At 35.5% G+C, this 18,286-nt stretch overlaps 1 protein-coding gene across 3 annotated transcripts in view; it reads left to right on the top strand.

Annotated features, from left to right (window-relative positions):
- IQCM (IQ motif containing M) overlaps nucleotides 1-18,286 on the top strand; it is a 524,263-nt gene that overhangs the window by 271,220 nt on the left and 234,757 nt on the right. For all 3 annotated transcript variants that reach the window (XM_056802759.1, XM_007496247.2, XM_056802758.1), the window contains 2 exons: nucleotides 5,205-5,349; nucleotides 11,440-11,571. In XM_056802759.1, the coding sequence (XP_056658737.1) occupies nucleotides 5,205-5,349; nucleotides 11,440-11,571 (277 nt within the window). The remainder of the gene's footprint in view (nucleotides 1-5,204; nucleotides 5,350-11,439; nucleotides 11,572-18,286) is intronic.

Here is an 18,286-nt window from a genome sequence, read left to right as displayed (position 1 = left end):
AGCATATTCCCAGGTTGATAGCTATTTGATAGGCAGTTGGGGGAATTTGTGATAAACCTTTCACTCCAGAGGCTGTGCACCTGATCATGGGATAATTGTCACTCTATTGGCAATCCCTCCATGGGGATACTTCCACTGTGTTATTGCCTGTTTGGCCTCTCCCTCATTTTTTCTTCTTCAGAGTTTGTGGCTCTAAACAATATGTTCAAGGATGCAGTTTTAAGATTTCTCAGGGAACTATTCAATTTTGAGGGAGAATGATTAGGCGGGATTGAATGATCATTGGCCCAGCTAGAATTCTAAGTAACCATGTAACTACTCCACTTCACTATCAGTATTGTTGATTTGCTTCATCCATATTATTTCTTCTTCTCTGTGATCTGAATTGTTTTTAAGTGTTTGTATGAGATAAACTAGAGGAGATTTATCTATATTACATTTATCTTCTAAATCTATTAATCTCCTAAATTATCATGTCTTTAATCAATACTTAAAGATTTTTTATTAATGTCTTTAGGTTTTACATTACATATTCCCCAGCCTATTGAATCCTCCCTTTTACTTTTTAATTTCAAAAATAAATTTTGTAGGATGTTTTTTGTTTGTATATTGTCTAGATTTCTCCTAGTATCCTAATGCCTCCTTCCAATCCCAGAAAACCATCCTATATAATGAAGACTAATTTGAAAAGGAAAAAAAATAAAAAGAGGAAAAAAGAAATATTAACAAAAACTGATTCAAACATTGAAAAAGTCAGAAAGCATATGTAATGTCTCACAATCATAGATCTTTCATTTGTGCCAAGATTTGGAACAAATTGTCTTTTCATACATCTTTTTTGAGCCAGACCTTTCCTTGGAGGTCATACTTTGAACCTTTCCTCTTTTAAAACTAGTATTTATCTTCCTCCAATTACACATAAAAACAATTTTGAACATTTGGGATTTTTAAAGGACTTGAATTTCAAAATTCTCTTACTTTTTCCCATTTTTCCTTTCCTTTCCCTACCCTTGTCCTGAGATAATAAGCAATCTGATATAGATTTTACATGTGCCATCATATAAAACATTTCTCCATATTAGTAATTTTGTGGGAGAGATATTGAACAAATAAAAGGAATAAAAATATGGCATGTTTTGGTCTGCATTCAGACTCCATCAGTTCTTTCTCTGGAGATGGTACCGTTCATAGCACGTCTCTGGGATTTTCTTGGATCATTGTATTGCTGGGACTAACCAGATTATTCACAGTTATTTCATCAAACAATATTGCCATTACTGTATACAATGTTGTTTTCATTTTGATCACTTCAATTTGTATCAGTTCATGTTAATCTTTCTAGTGAACTTCCCTTTTAATAAAGAAAAAGAGCTAAGAAAAATCAATGGATAATATGAGCATATTTGACAGCACATCGATACTCCCAAACATGGATGTGTACTCTACTTTTTGTTCTTTAGAATTGGAGTTGTTTATTACAAATAATCGGATATCAGTTGCTTTTGAATGCTTCTTTCCTTTGCATTATTAGAGGCTTTAAGTAGATTGTTCTGTTCTGCTTAATTCCTTCTGCATATACATCTTCCCATTTTTTCCTGAATTTTTCACATTGATCTTTTCTTGAATCATGAGAGTGTTCCATGCCCCACAATCTGTTTAGTGGATATCCACTTTGCTTCTAGTTTTGTTTTGTGGTTGGAACAAGAAATACTTCTGTAGATATTTGGTTATATATTGAACTTAAAAAAAAAAAAAAGATCCAGTTTCCTTAGGGGCATATGCCCAAGGGTGAGATAATTAGAGCAAAGGCTATAAACATTACTTTGCGGTTACTGAATTCATTGGTTAGTAAACAAATATTTAATATGTACAAAGTACTGTGCCAGGCCAACTCTTTGCCCCATCTATTTTCATAATTCTTCGTTGAGACTCACTGTGGCATGGCACGCTGGTTTATGATGTTTACAATAATGACTGCTGTTCTCTTCTTATGGGATTTTCATTTGATAAAAAAAAAAAACCTATAATCTACTTACAATGATAACATCATTGCTCCTTTTATAATGAACTCAATTCAATGGAACAAAACTTTATTTAACATTTACTTTGTGCAGAGACACAGTGTGGTCATAGTGGATAAGAGCTGACCTCAGAGTCAGGGATCCATGAGTTTTTCCTCTGATACATGCTAGCTGTGTGATCCTGGGCAAGTTATTTAACTTTTCACTGCCTCAGCAGACTCTCCAAGCTGCAGAAGAGGTGCTGATCTCTGTAGATGGGAGTTTTTCATCATGATGAAAATATGTAAAAAAATATGTAAAACACAATGATATGACTGGGGGTGATATATCTTCCACTGATTCTGCTCATTAATAAACTTCCATTGGTTTGACTTACAGTCATTGAAACCACCAGTTCTGCGATATAGACTCAAACATTGGTTACCACACTTTTATCAGCCTATAGAATATTTTTTTTTATAGGAACTAGCCATTTCCATAAGAGCTATAGCTAGAAGGGATCTTTGGTATCAGTTAGTTCAACCATTATTTTTGCAAAGGGGGGAAATGAAGGAAAGTGACTTAGCCCAAGATTATGTAGCTGGTATATAAAAGAATGAAGATTTGAACTCACGACCTCTGATTTCAAATTGCTTCTTCGACATCACAACACACTGCATCCCTTCCTTTAAAGTAAATTCAGTGCAATAATATTGCACTTAACTGAGATTTAGAGAATGTGCCTTCAAACACTTCCTACAAGGATAAGCTCAGAAGTCCCACCTTCATGTTTCTCCTTTTTCCCTCTTTGCAACCAGTGTCAGATCCATGAATAGAACTTTGATCATCTGACTTCAGCTGAGAACCTTGGTGACACCTCAATATTGTGATTTTATACCCTTCTTTTCCCCCCTCAGGCAAGACCTTTAAGAAAACCTGAAAGAGTTAGGTTGTGTGCTTATTTCACAGATCTTAGGAAATCTGCCTCTCTTTCTACAGGGAATACTGAAAGAAGAATCGAGGTGACAGAACATAGGGCCAGAATTTCCTAGGAATTGGAAAGAGATGAATGCAGGAAGCTGGTCTAGGGCCAAGTGATGTCTCTGAGGTCCCCATTTGAGATCAGTTTTAGAAATTCCACTGTTTTTCAAACACATTCTTTCAATAACCCCCAATTCTCCTGGAAACAAAAGCCTATCCATTTTTTTTTAATATGTAACCTTAACTGGACACTCATGGCTGCTAGTCAATTCTACTAAACCTCTTTTATCACATCACTATTCCAGTCTCTGTAGAGGCTCTTCTAAACCTTCATATCCCTCCTCAAATTTTGGATGGCTTCCTCTCCCCCTACTCTCTCAGCTGAGTACCTTATCTCATATTTTACAGAAAAAAGTAAGACCATATGAATTCCCTCTTCTCTCTTCTTCCTTATTTTTTTCACTCTGATGCCTTCTCTCATTTTCTACTCCTTCACTCTGCTCTCATATAATGAAGAAACCTTACTCCTTATTGAGGCTAACTCCTATGCTTTTTCTAGTGATTCCATTCTATCCTTTTGCCTTTAACAGATTGCCCTCTCTGTCATCCCTCTCTTCCACTCATTTTCAGTCTTTCCTTGTCCACTGGTTCATTTTCTACTCTCTATAAGCATACCTATCTCCCCTATCCTGAAAAAATAAACCAACCAACAATCCTTACTTGATCCTTCTGTCCATATTATTATATATTTCTTCTTCTTAATAGCTAAACTCCTCAAAAAGGCCATCTATAACAAGTCCCCTCAGTTTCTCTCCTTTCATTTTCTTCTTAAGCTCTTTCAATATAGTTTCCAACCTTATCATTCCATCAAAATTATTTTCTCCAAAATTACTAATGATCTCTTAATTGACCAAACCAATGGCCTTTTCTTATTGCTCTTAATCTCTCTGAAGTCTTTGACACTGTGGATCACTCTCTTCCTTGATAATCTTTCTTTCTAGGTTTTTGGGTCATTACACTATCCTATCTATCTGATTGCTTCTTCTCACCTACCTTTGCCACATTTTCTTCCAGTCCATTCTCTCATACCATACTTTCAAACTAGAGGTGTCACTATGGGATTCTTTTCTGGGCAGTCTTCTCTCTCTATGGTGCTTTCCTTTGTCATCTCATCAGCATCCATGGGTTTAATGATTATTTCTATGCTAATGATTCTCAAATCATGTCCTAGTCTCTCTTTTGAGGTCTAATCTCATATCACCAGCTGCTTTTCAGATATCTTGAACTGGATATTAAGGAGACTTCTAAAAGTTAATATGACCAAAATGATACTCATCATCTTTATCCCAAACATCCTCCTATTCTCTACTCCATCTTTTCTGTTACAGAAAGCAGAAATACCATTAGTCTAGTTCTTCATGCTCACATCCTAGGAGTCTCCCTGGATTCCTCATTATCTCTCACCCCCCACTTCCAATCTGTTGCTGATACTTATTCATTTCCTCTTTTCAACATTTCCTGAATATAGCCACTTTCTTCTCTGGAGGTTACAATCATAATTTACTCTTTAAGAATTAAACCTGTAACTGTGTTTGATGCTCCCTTGGTTTTACTCATTTTACTGTTTATTATTCCACAAAGTCAATTTTTTAAGCCAACTTCATCTTTTATTTTGGAGATTTGTATTTACAACTTTAATGAATAAAATAAAATCTATTTTTGATCCGTTTTTGTGGTTGCAGGACCTAATATGTTACAAATAAAAAGAACGTATCATTTGAAGGAAATTAATAAAATAAGTGAAGTATTTTAGATAACCAACTGTAATAAATAATATTACAATAATCAATAAATACCTTTATGAACTTGTGTTAAATAGGAAACCAAAAGAAATTTCTCAAGGAGCTAAGCATATATAATTATTCCCCCACTTAGTGTTACCTGGGATATTAGCCTAGGAAGTTTCTTAAAAGGCACTCAGCACTTATTAAGATCTTTTATGGAAATCCTTAACTGAGTTTGGGAATTTCTGTCTAATCTTCAGGGCTAATTCCTCAAGCAACAATAGAAACCTTGGCTAAGCATTACTGATATGTGGTACATAACTTAGTATATACCTAGCATAGAAAATGGAGTGATAGACAGGAAAGAAAAGTAATAAGTTTTTCTAAATATATATGTCAACAATTCTGATTGTTTCACCACATATATAACTAATTTCAGGCCAAAGACCATGGACCATCATTTAAAGCTGTTGTGAGGACATACCAAAGAATGATTGACCGTATTCAGCGCCGAGCTGGTCTGCGGAATACAAGAGTAATTTTAAAGTTCTCAGAGCTAGAAGAATGGTTGGACAGAAAAAAATGTAAGTAGTATTGATATTTCAACTTGCATTCATTTTCAAAAATTGTTGTTATTTGACTTTTAACTGCAAAATCATTTCACATTGACCACTGTATTACACACCATCCCACCCCCTGAGCTCTCCTGTATTGAGCTCTCAATTGTCACGCAGTTAAGCAAAGCCATGTGAGAGAGCAAACTCTTCTGAGAGCATGTGCAACAATTGTCATCCCCCTAAATTCCTATTCACTTCTTAGAGGAAAGATAGGTATGTTTCATCATTTATTCTAGTATGGATTTTTAAAAATTATAGCAGGCATATTTCTCTCAATTTATATATATATATATGTATACATATATATATAATCTAAAATAATCATAAGGTAAATAATTTTCCATGGGGTTATAAACTGACCTACTTTTCTTTATAAGATTACATTATTGATCACCATTGGAATTCTAATCTGAAACCAAATTCTCCAGGTCACACACTAAACTTTTGATTAACACATAGACTTCCATTTTTATTTGCAGAATATCTGCCTTACTTAGAATAACTAAGAGTTGTGTGCTTAGGAGAACCAAAGAGAAAAAAAATTAAGGACTTCATTAAATTAGATTAGTTAGAAAAAGGAAGGCATTGTCTTCTAGCTTTGTAGAAGTCCTCACACCTTTTTTGGTCATTGGAAAATACCTGTTAAATTGCTAAGCAGGAGTGAGAAATTTCTGAGTTTTAAAATTTTTTTAACTTAATAATTATTTAGGGTTCTTAATAAAATTCTCTACAAATTTATCAAAAATCTATTATGGATGGGGTACTTAGGTGGCTTCTGAATTAAGCTCCAGGTCTATAGATGAGAGTTCCTGCATTCAAATCTACCAGCAGAAAATTCCTACCTGTGGGACCCTGAGCAAGTCACTTAACTCCCATTGCCTAACCTTCTACCTTGGAACCAATAAACAGTATTAATTCTAATATGGAAGGTAAGGTTTAAAAAAAAAAAAGGCATTATAGGAACCAGCACTAAACAGAACACCGATAAAAGTCAGAGAATGAAAGTTCAAATTCCATGGTTTATATTTATAACATGTATGAACTTAATTAAACCACTTAAAATTTTTGAGCCTCAGTTTTCTCAGTAATTTGGACTAAAAGCGTTTTAAGGTCTTTTCTAAATCTGAATGTTTCCTCCTTCCAGTTTTTACTTTTTCCCCTTTTTTTATTCCTTTCTCAAGCTTTATATGATGCTGAGAATATTAAGCCCAGAAAATCTCTAAACATAAGAAAGATTAGACTGTCTTTCAAAGAGCCAATTAGCTCTCAGCAAAGCAATAGCTCTCTCTCTCTTTTTTTTTTAACCCTTACCTTCCGTCTTGGAGTCACTACTGTGTATTGGCTCCAAGGCAGAAGAGTGGTAAGGGCTAGGCAATGGGGGTCAAGTGACTTGCCCAGGGTCACACAGCTGGGAAGTGTCTGAGGCCATATTTGAACCTAAGACCTCCCATCTCTAGGCCTGGCTCTCAATCCACTGAGCTACCCAGCTGCCCCTGCAATAGCTCTCTTCTAATCAGGATGGTTCTCTGCAAAGCCTTCCTGTCACTCAACTCCTGTTAACTGGATCCTGTTTTCTTCACTAAGCAGCTTTTCTAAGTGTTCCTTATACCTTCTGTTCTACTCCTGCACTAGAATCCCTTCTTTTCTTTCTTCTCTGTCTTCTATTTCCTTAAATCAGGGACTACTCATTGTCAGTGACTCATCTAGAACTTAAGATGGAAAGGGCCAATTTTTTTTATTTGATTTATTGATAGATTGTATCTATACAATCCCCACAGTCCATACATACTTTTCTTCTTCTCATTCTTGGTCAGTCATTTAGTTGTATCTGACTTTTCATGACCTCATGGACTTATCCATGAAGTTTTCTTGATGAAGATACTAGAATGGTTTACCATTTTCTTCTCCAATTTCCCTATGGTCTATAGTTATTTGATTTATAATTTCTCTGTTATAAACTTTAAAATTCTGAAAATTTACATGCAAAGGAACTGATGGAGAATAATTTTCTGTAACTATTGACTCCTTAATATTACCTTTGTTCTCAAAAAGGTCTTTTCAATATATTTAGATGTGGAGAAATTCTTTCTCTAGTCTTTAGTACAGTTAATGTCTTTCCTTAGCATTTTATTAGAAAGGTCTAGAAGACTTCATCTTCATGAGTTCAAATCTGACCTTGAATACTTACTAGCTATGTAACCCTGTACAAGTCATTAAACCTGTTTGCCTCCGTTTCCTCATCTATAAAATAAGATGGAGAAGGAAATGGCAAAACCCTTCAATCTCTTTGCTAAGAAAATCCCAAATGGGGTCATGAAGAGTCAGACATAACTGAAAAATACTGAACAAAAAATGAAAGAAGGACTAGGTCTTTAAAGCCAAAGTGACTAATTTAAATTCTGGTCTTAATAAAGAAATCTTATAGGGGAAAAATATATCTGCTCTATGGTAGCACAACTATGCAAAATCCCTAAATAGGAAAGATATAAGAATGATTCAATACCCAACAACAAACACATTCTGATGATGTCTTTCCTGTTCCCTGGGCCAAAGGGATCTTTTCATTAAGAATTTTAATCTAAATTTTATTAGATTCTTTGGGAAATTCCATGTTAAATTCATGCAAAAATGATTATTTTCCAAGATAGATACCTCTAAGTTGAATAAATAAACTTTAGACTCTAGTAAATGACATTATCATTTAACCTAGAAAGAATGCCTAATAGGGGGCATTTTAATAACCATTTATAGAAAGTGATAAAATGTATTAATCCCCTTTGTTGTTTATTTATTATGAATATGTGTGCACTGAGAATAATGTTCTCTTGGTGTTTTAGCAAGAGAATTTTTCATGTTAAGATACAGTATTTGGGCTGAATGCCTCACAGAGAATTCAAGGGAATCTTAGGAAAAGGGAGATGGACAGGACTAGTTTAAATCAAATATGCACACAACTAGAAAGGAAGTTGACAATACAAAGAAGGACTTTGGAAAGAAAAGATTATATAAAGATGTCCTTTTCTTTAATGTTAAAAGGAATTGTGTCTAGTGGTAGTATTTTGGGGCTTCATTAAAGCTCATTTTGTCAAAAGGGAGAAAAGGGAAAAGGAAAATTACTGAACCCAAGGATAACAAGGGAATAGAGACAAGGGACCCTCCCCACCTAGATTAGGTAAGAATTTAAGTAAGATAGGAATAGCGAGAATACCATGTTGAATCTTTGAGGTCTAGTGAAGCTTTACTCCCTAAATTTATATTTCTGTTTCAAACTACAATATACATAGATGTTATTGGAATGTCACTTTCACATGACAGAAATGAATAGAAGTGAAATCATATGCTTAGCTAAATATATACACACAGAGGGACACACATTCACTCACTCACACACATACACACATATATATACAAACATAAAATATTTGAATTATATAATATAGTTTATTTATACATGTATATGCATATTTCCTTGTTCTTTTGATTTTGTTCTTTTCCTCTGGCCTTGTAAACATTCCACATGTCTGGCAATCATAGGACTCCTTATTTCATAATTCTTTTGACTCGTTTTTTTTAAAATAAAACACCTTATTTTCTATCTTTGAATCAATACTGTTTAGTGGTTCCATGGCAAAAGGGTGGTAAAGGTTAAGGCAGTGGGGATTAAGTGACTTGCTCAGTCATACAGTTGGGAAATATCTGAGGGTAGATTTGAACTCATGGTCCTTTCTTCACTAGGCATGGCTCTCAATCTAATAAGCTACTTAGCTACCTCTGACTCATTTTAATTTAATTGTCTCATATTCTAGGATGACTACTTTAAAAAAAAATATATATATATTCACAAATTACTTGGTTATAGAAAGAAAGAAAAAAACAAGTAACTGTTTCCTGCCAAGAAAATAGGATTGACTTGGTTATTTTACTTAACTTTGTCACTTCTAATACTTAAAAATAAAACAAAACCAAAAAAACCACACAAACAAACTTCAGTACTTTTGAGATAATTTCTCCCAGAATTATTAGCTGACTGGTATGCCTTCACATACCAAACACATGGTTTAATTCAGTATAATTGCTCTCTGCTACCCAAAGACTTGAATTGCAAAATGGTGGTCATGTAAGTTGGGGCTGAGATAGACTGTTCCCTCCTAAAGAAGGAAACAAGAATATTCTTAGAGAAACTTTGCCTAGAGTTGTCTGATGCTGCTTTTCTAATCTTTTTGACTACTTCTAGGTTGTTCTATCAATTAGTCAAATAATCCTCTTAATACCATTATTATATTTTTAGCTTTCTATCTCCCTCCCCCCCCAAATCCTTAATAAACAACCTAATAATAGAAAAATGGGATTTAGAATAATGGGATTTAGTTTTAGAAGGCATTTATCAAAAAGGCACTTTTAGAAGGCACTTAGTTTTAGAAGGCAAGTATCAAAAAGAGGAAATGCAGTCTTTGCAAGTCATATAAGCTGACATTTGAGTGGGAGGGGACCCTTATTCTACTGTGACAGGGGATGCATTTAAAGAATCATTTGTGACTGAGTGATAGCCCAAACTGAAGTGTTTGGGGTCTTGGAGAAGAAAGGAAAAACTCTTAATTTTATATATTTAGAAACTTAAGCCAAGCAATCTAGATGACTTTTCCAAAGTCTCAAATGGAGCCCTGTAGGCAGGGCTGGGATTCAAAGCCCCATCCTCTGACTGTAATCCAGCAGTCTTGCCATTACACATTTAATGTTCTCAAACATGAAAATGACAAGTGGTACTCTCAGCTTATTTGAAAATAGAAAATTAATAAGCACATGAAATGTAAAATGTTGGTTGTTGAAATGCAATCATGTGGATCTATTTATGAATACATTTTGTTATTTGTATCTTTTTGGATGCCAGCATTTTTTGAAAAAAACAAAACACAACTCTTTACTTATTTAAAAACCATTTTATTGAAACATCCCACTTAACCTGTCAACAAGTCAGTCCAATTAATATGGAATAACTGCCATTATGGTTTAAAACTAGCGATTATATTTAGTTGCATGAATTAGTTTATGAACCAACCACTGACCTCAAGTGCTCTTTTTTACCGAAGGGGAGAATTGGTTGGCACAGATTCTGCAAAGATGTTTTGGCAGTGATCCTCCAAGTAATTTTCATGTTTAGAAATTTGAGGTGCTCAGTTAAAAAAAAGTTAATCACATTAAGAGAAGATTCAGCTCTTTCTATACTTCTTATTTATGAGTAATAGGAAGGAGCAGATACTGCCTTTGTATTCTGGGGGGAAAAAAAGACTTCTTGTTATGCTAGTGAGGTGGTAGTGACTAGTGGTTAGAAGAGGTAAGAGTGGGTTTGGCTGATGCAAATTCTTATTTCAGTAAATAGTCATTAATCACTGACTATTTGCAAGACATTGTGTTTGACAGAAAAGCAAAGCAAATATCCTCTAGGATTTCCATATTCTTTTTGGAGGGAGGGATGGAGAGTGTCATAGATGGAGATTCTTTGAGACTAAAGATGGTTCCATTTTTGTCTTTACCCAGAACTTAGCATGGTGACTTTTAGGTAGTAGGCACTAAATTTTTTGCTGAACTGACACCTCTTGAAAATTTAATATAAGCAAGGCTTAGGTATTAGTTTATAGAAATTGATATCTTATCATGATGTCATTGGTCTTCAAAAAGATTAAGTAAAGAAGCTTTAGGTAAAGAACTTCTCTAAGAAAATTTGAGGCAGGAAAAAATGCTTTAAGTTGGGAAGTAAAGGAGTGGTACCTGATTTGGGCTTTGAAGGAGCAAGAAAGCTTTCAAACAGAGAAGGGAGTGCATAAGAGTAATGGTGGAGTTTGTAAGAAAGATGAAGGAATAAAAAAGTGTAGGCTAAGAAACTCTTCCTCTCATGCATAACAGATGTCTTGGGAATATTTTTTTTTCCTAAGGCAGGAGGACTTTCATAGAAATTAAAAATTATAAAAGGATTAGTTGAAATTTAAAATGGTTTTCACTTGGATTTGGTTATTCACTAAAGAGAATTATTCTCTCTTCTTTCTTTTTTCTTTTTTTTAGTTTATGAAATCATGTTTACCAAGAAAGACTATTCTGAAAGGATTCTGAAAAGTGAGCTTCCTAGATTTTTTGGAGACTGTGGACATTTTCCAACCCAATCACATATTGATAACACATTTCTGCTGGTCCGAAGTAGGTACCTCTTTTTACTTGCTTTTTCCATAAGATAAATAAAGGACTTATGACAGTGAGGTAAGTGAGAAAGTTATTCAGCTGATTTAATAGCTTAATATACTTCTTGGAGTTTGTAGGGCAGTTTTTTTATTTTTTCAGCAAAATGAATATATTTTGGCTTTTTATTCCCTTTGCATGTTTTTAAAAGATGAGACAGATTTTAGGATTTACAATAATGAAAATAACTGTAATATGTAATAATTAAAATGCTACATGTAATATTTAGAAATTGGTTTTGTTAAATAATATTAGTAAAAATTGTTGTGGTTGCCTTTTTATAAAACTAGCTCTTAAGTCACGAGGATGATAATAGCTTTTAACAATTTAATTTAATATAAATATAGTATGAGAAAGAAGGAAAGGAGGAAGTAGAAAAGCATTTCTTAGCCTACCACCCTGAAGTCTGATCCACAGAATTTCAGCTCGCTCTCCCACAAGGTTCCAATCTCCATATGGAAGTCCAGTAATCTCTAAGGAGCAAGAGTCTTGACAGCCCACTAGAGTATATTCCACCTGAGCCACCAACATCAAATGGAGTGAAAGAATCAGTCCCAGAAAACTCATGCTAAAGACCCCTATCTCCTCATCTTTTATAGCCCTCTTTCCGAAGTCACTTCCTGTCTCTCTGAGCTGGTCTATCACATCTCAGGAACCAATTAAAGTCTCTCTGACCTGGACCTGTAGTCTTTAGTTCCAGGTCATGTTCCTAGGGCTCCTAACCTGTGACCTTTATTTGGAACATTCCAGCCACACTAATGGGATGGGTTGGATGAGCAGAAAGTTCACAACTCTGGGAGGAAGGGGCTCCCTTTACACAGATTATAATTTTAGATGTAGAGGGGGCCTCAGAGACCAGTTAGTCCAATCCTCACATTTTGAAGATGAAGAAACTGAGATCCTAAGAATTTATGACTTGACCTAGACATTCAGTAGTAAATGAGTCAGGTTATCAATGAATACATCTATTATCTATGATCTATTTAAGGTCTTCAGTTCACATGACTAGAGTTTATAACTTCTTTTCCATCTCAGAGCAAATGCTTTCTGCTTGAAGGAACACACTGGTATTCAAATGACTAAGACAATAAGATGAATGGGTCATGTGAAATAACAGATAGAGGGCTAGACCTAGAATTAGGAAGACCTGGTTTCAAATCTTGTATCTGATCATTACAACTATGGGAACCTTAGGCTAGTCAGTCAAGCTCTTTCAGCCCCAGTTTTCTCATTTATAAAATGAGAGAGAATGGCTGCTAAAGTCCATTCTGTGGCAGCTAGGGGGTGCAGTGGATAGAGCCCTGGTTCTGAAATCTCAGTCTTCTTACTAGTTGTATGACTCTAGGCAAGTCACCTAACCCTGTCTCAGTTCCTCAACTGGAAAAGGCAAAGGCAAACCATTGCAGTATTTTTGCCAAGAAAATCCCCAATTGGGGTCAGGAAGATTCATTTACAATTGAAACGAAGCAACAACAAGAAAGTCCCTTCTGATTCCAAATCCAGGATTCTATAAACATTATAAATTATAAACATTACAAATGAGTGAAAAGACTTGTTTATAGCTTCTATGTAGAACATTTGTTAATGAAATTGAAATGGGAGTATAATTGTATAGTTAAGCAGTTTATTCTGAGTAGAACGTGTAAATTAAAATAGTTCTATAGTTTGATTGAAAATAGTTTGCAAACTTTACCAAGCTATGTGAGTTGTTGTCAAAAGACTAGTTTGATTGAGAAATAACTTCCTTTTGCAAACCTTAATGATGAAACCAGTAGAAGACAAAAAAGAAGAGAAAAGCTTTGTCTATGAAACAGCATCACTGACCGTCTAGAAACTTCTCATTGCAAAGACATTTTATTCAGATGACATAGGAAGAATAGTAGTTATGCACCATTTCTCCATCAATATGGATCACACTCTCCAGTGAATAAATTTGTTGTCCTTGGGAAAAACTGTCCCAAACTTTGAAGAGTATTCTCTAGTGAAGCCCCTATGCAGGATTCAAGGTGTAAAGGCAGCTCACAAGTCTCACTCCTTCAGGGTTTGGTAGAAGAAACAGAAGACCCTTCTTTATTCCTGGGGTCCTCAAGCTGAGTTTCTAGGATCTGCTGCTCTTCAGGCCCACTCTTGTTTTCCCTCAGGTAACTGTTTCTCTCTATGTGTGTAATGCTGCCACTGCCTCCCACTGCTTAAAGGCCTGGTGTTTATGATTTTCATTCTTCCTTCAAGATTCTGTGTATGTTGGAGAGAGGATTTTGATTGTTCTCTACACAAAGCTCCAACTCCCACTAATGGTATTACCTGAATTATAGGGGGTGTGGTCCCCTGAACCCTAATTCTATTTGGCCATTAACCATCAGATTAGCTTTTATATAGAAATATTTATTTCAAGATACAACCTTAGTCTTCTTACATGTGGGGCTCAGTCCCCCTCCCCTTAGTCCTACCTCATTCTCTGGGAAGAGGAAGAGAATTAGGTTCATGGCTTAGCTTGGTTCCTATACAGCAGAATCCCAATTTCAGGTCCATCCCAAGAGTCTGACTTTTCAGGGCTTCCATGATGGGCTGGGGAAGCTGTCACATCCCTTCTACAGTCTTGCCTTCAAGGTCATCATGGCTCAAATTCTTGGGTCCTGTGGAGGGATCACTGAGGCAACAATTGAAACTGAGGGTGGTAAATATAAAATAGAAGCAAACCTTCAGGCCCATTTCTTAAAGCCTAGGTAAAAGAGGGAGAGAGAAAAGATGTCCTCCTTTTTTTCAATTGAGTTCATGTGGGTGAATGTGCAACATGAAGGAGGACACAAGAAAGTCTAGCCAAAAAGAGAGGGACTGGTTCAGAATCACTAGTTTTAAAGATACAGGAGCCAATCAAAGGTATCCACCCCTACCTATTTGGTTAGGGACACAGATGGCTCCATTCTCGGTAATCTTGACATATTCCAAAGTTTCTTCAAAGTGTCCTCTATGTTAGGTAAACAGGACCTGCCCAGAGAAGTTCAGGTTGTACATTTCCTGATTGCTGGAAGTTTGCAATCCCTGGCAAATAGGGAAAGATCCATTTTTTTTTTAATTTTAATATTATTTTATTTGGTCGTTTTCATACATTATTCACTGGAAACAAAGATCGTTTTCTTTTCCTCCCCTTCCCTCCCCCCCCCCCCCCCCGCCTTTCCCTCTCCCATAGCCGACGCATGATTCCACTGGTTATCACATGTGTTCTTGACTCGAACCCATTTCCCTGTTGTTGGAGTTTGCATTATAGTGTTCATTTAGAGTCTCTCCTCAGTCTTATCTCCTCCAACCCTGTAGTCAAGCAGTTGCTTTTCAGCGGTGTTTTTACTCCCACAGTTTATCCTCTGCTTGTGGGTAGTATTTTTTTTTAGATCCCTGCAGATTGTTCAGGGATTGCATTGATACTAATGGAGAAGTCCATCACCTTCAATTGTACCACAATGTATCAGTCTCTGTGTACAATGTTTTCCTGGTTCTGCTCCTCTCGCTCTGCATTACTTCCTGGAGGTTGTTCCAGTCTCCATGGAACTTCTCCACTTTATTATTCCTTTTAGCACAATAGTATTCCATCACCAACATATACCACAATTTGTTCAGCCATTCCCCAATTGAGGGGCATCCCCTCATTTTCCAATTTTTGGCCACCACAAAGAGCGCAGCTATGAATATTTTTGTACAAGTCTTTTTGTCCATTATCTCTTTGGGGTACAAGCCCAGCAGTGCTATGGCTGGATCAAAGGGCAGACAGTCTTTTATCGCCCTTTGGACATAGTTCCAAATTGCCCTCCAGAATGGTTGGATCAATTCACAACTCCACCAGCAATGAATTAATGTCCCCACTTTGCCACATCCCCTCCAGCATTCATTACTTTGCATAGCTGTCATGTTAGCCAATCTGCTAGGTGTGAGATGATACCTCAGAGTTGTTTTGATTTGCATCTCTCTGATTATAAGAGATGTAGAGCACTTTTTCATGTGCTTATTAATAGTTTTGATTTCTTTGGCTGAGAATTGCCTGTTCATGTCCCTTGCCCATTTGTCAATTGGAGAATGGCTTGATTTTTTGTACAATTGATTTAGTTCTTTATAAATTTTAGTAATTAAACCCTTGTCAGAGGTTTTTATGAAGATTGTTTCCCAATTTGTTGCTACCCTTCTGATTTTGGTTACATTGGTTTTGCTTGTACAAAAACTTTTTAATTTGATGTAATCCAGATTATTTATTTTGCATTTTGTAATTCTTTCTAATTCTTGCTTGGTTTTGAAGTATTTCCCTTCCCAAAGGTCTGACATGTATACTATTCTGTGTTCGCCTAATTTTCTTATAGTTTCCTTCTTTATGTTCAAGTCATTCATCCATTTTGAATTTATCTTGGTGTAGGGTGTGAGGTGTTGATCTAAGCCTAATCTTTCCCACACTGTCCTCCAATTTTCCCAACAGTTTTTATGAAATAGTGGATTTTTGTCCCAAAAGCTGGGATCTTTGGGTTTGTCATATACTGTCTTGCTGAGGTTGCTTGCCCCCAGTCTATTCCACTGATCCTCCTTTCTGTCTCTTAGCCAGTACCAAATTGTTTTGATGACCACTGCTTTATAATATAGTCTGAGATCTGGGACTGCAAGACCCCCTTCCTTTTTATTTTTTTTCATTAATTCCCTGGGTATCCTTGATCTTTTGTTCTTCCAAATGAACTTTGTTATGTTTTTTTCTAAATCAGTAAAAAAAATTTTTGGAAGTTCCATGGGTATGGCACTAAATAGATAGATGAGTTTGGGTAGGATGGTAATTTTTATTATATTGGCTCGTCCTACCCATGAGCAGTTAATGTTCTTCCAATTGTTCAAGTCGAGTTTTAGTTGTGTGGAAAGTGTTTTGTAGTTGTGTTCATATAGATCCTGTGTTTGTCTCGGGAGATAGATTCCTAAGTATTTTATTTTGTCTTGGGTAATTTTGAATGGGATTTCTCTTTCTAGTTCTTGCTGCTGAGCTGTGTTGGAATTATATAGAAATGCTGATGACTTATGTGGGTTTATTTTGTATACTGCAACTTTGCTAAAGTTGTTGATTATTTCAATTAGCTTTTTGGTTGAGTCTCTAGGATTCTTTAAGTAGACCATCATGTCATCTGCAAAGAGTGATAATTTGGTCTCCTCCTTGCCTATTTTGATGCCTTCAATTTCTTTTTCTTCTCTAATTGCTACTGCTAGTGTTTCTAATACAATGTCAAATAATAGAGGTGATAATGGGCATCCTTGTTTCACTCCTGATCTTAATGGGAATGGATTTAGTTTATCCCCATTGCAGATGATATTAGCTGATGGTTTTAGATATATACTGTTTATTATTTTTAGGAATGACCCTTCTATTCCTATGCTTTCTAGTGTTTTTAGTAGGAATGGGTGTTGTATTTTATCAAAGGCTTTTTCTGCATCTATTGAGATAATCATGTGATTCTTGTTGGTTTGCTTGTTGATGTGGTCAATTATGTGGATAGTTTCCCTAATGTTGAACCAGCCCTGCATCCCTGGTATGAATCCTACTTGATCATGGTGGATGACCCTTCTAATCACTTGCTGGAGTCTTTTTGCTAGTATCCTATTTAAGATTTTTGCATCTATATTCATTAGGGAGATTGGCCTATAGTTTTCTTTCTCTGTTTTTGGCCTGCCTGGCTTTGGAATTAGTACCATGCTTGTGCCATAAAAGGAGTTTGGTAGGACTCCCTCTTTGCTTATTATGTCAAATAGTTTGTATAATATTGGGGTTAACTGTTCTCTGAATGTTTGATAGAATTCACTGGTGAATCCATCAGGCCCTGGGGATTTTTTCTTAGGCAGTTCTTTGATGGCTTGATGGATTTCAATTTCTGATATGGGATTATTTAAGAAAACTATTTCTTCTTCTGTTAGTCTAGGCAATTTATATTTTTGTAAATATTCATCCATATCACCTAGGTTGGTATATTTATTGCCATATAGTTGGGCAAAGTAGTTTTTAATGATTGCCTTAATTTCCTCTTCATTTGAGGTGAGATCCCCCTTTTCATCCTTGATGCTATTAATTTGCCTTTCTTCTTTCCTTTTTTTAATTAAATTAACCAGTACTTTGTCTATTTTGTCTGTTTTTTCAAAGTACCAGCTTCTAGTCTTGTTTATTAGCTCAATAGTTCTGTCACTTTCTATTTTATTAATTTCTCCCTTAATTTTTAGGATCTCTAGTATGGTTTTCTTCTGGGGGTTTTTAATTTGTTCATTCTCAAGTTTTTTTATTTGCATTTCCAATTCCTTGGTCTCTGTCCTCCCTAATTTGTTAATATATGCACTCAGGGATATGAATTTTCCTCTAAGTACTGCCTTGGCTGCATCCCATAAGGTTTGAAAGGATGTTTTGCCGTTGTCATTTTCTTCAACGAAATTGTTAATTGTTTCTATGATTTCTTCTCTAAGTATCCGATTTTGGAGTATCATGTTATTTAATTTCCAATTAATTTTTGATTTGGGTCTCCATGTACCCTTGCCGATCAATATTTTAATTGCCTTGTGATCTGAAAAGGCTGCAGTTAATATTTCTGCTTTTCTGCATTTGAGTGCCATGTTTCTATGACCTAGTGTATGATCTATTTTTGTGAATGTGCCATGTGGTGCTGAAAAGAAGGTGTAT

Source organism: Monodelphis domestica, chromosome 6, assembly GCF_027887165.1.
Source record: "Monodelphis domestica isolate mMonDom1 chromosome 6, mMonDom1.pri, whole genome shotgun sequence".
NCBI classification, from domain to species: Eukaryota; Metazoa; Chordata; class Mammalia; order Didelphimorphia; family Didelphidae; genus Monodelphis; species Monodelphis domestica.
This window is presented reverse-complemented; position numbering and strand designations above follow the sequence as displayed.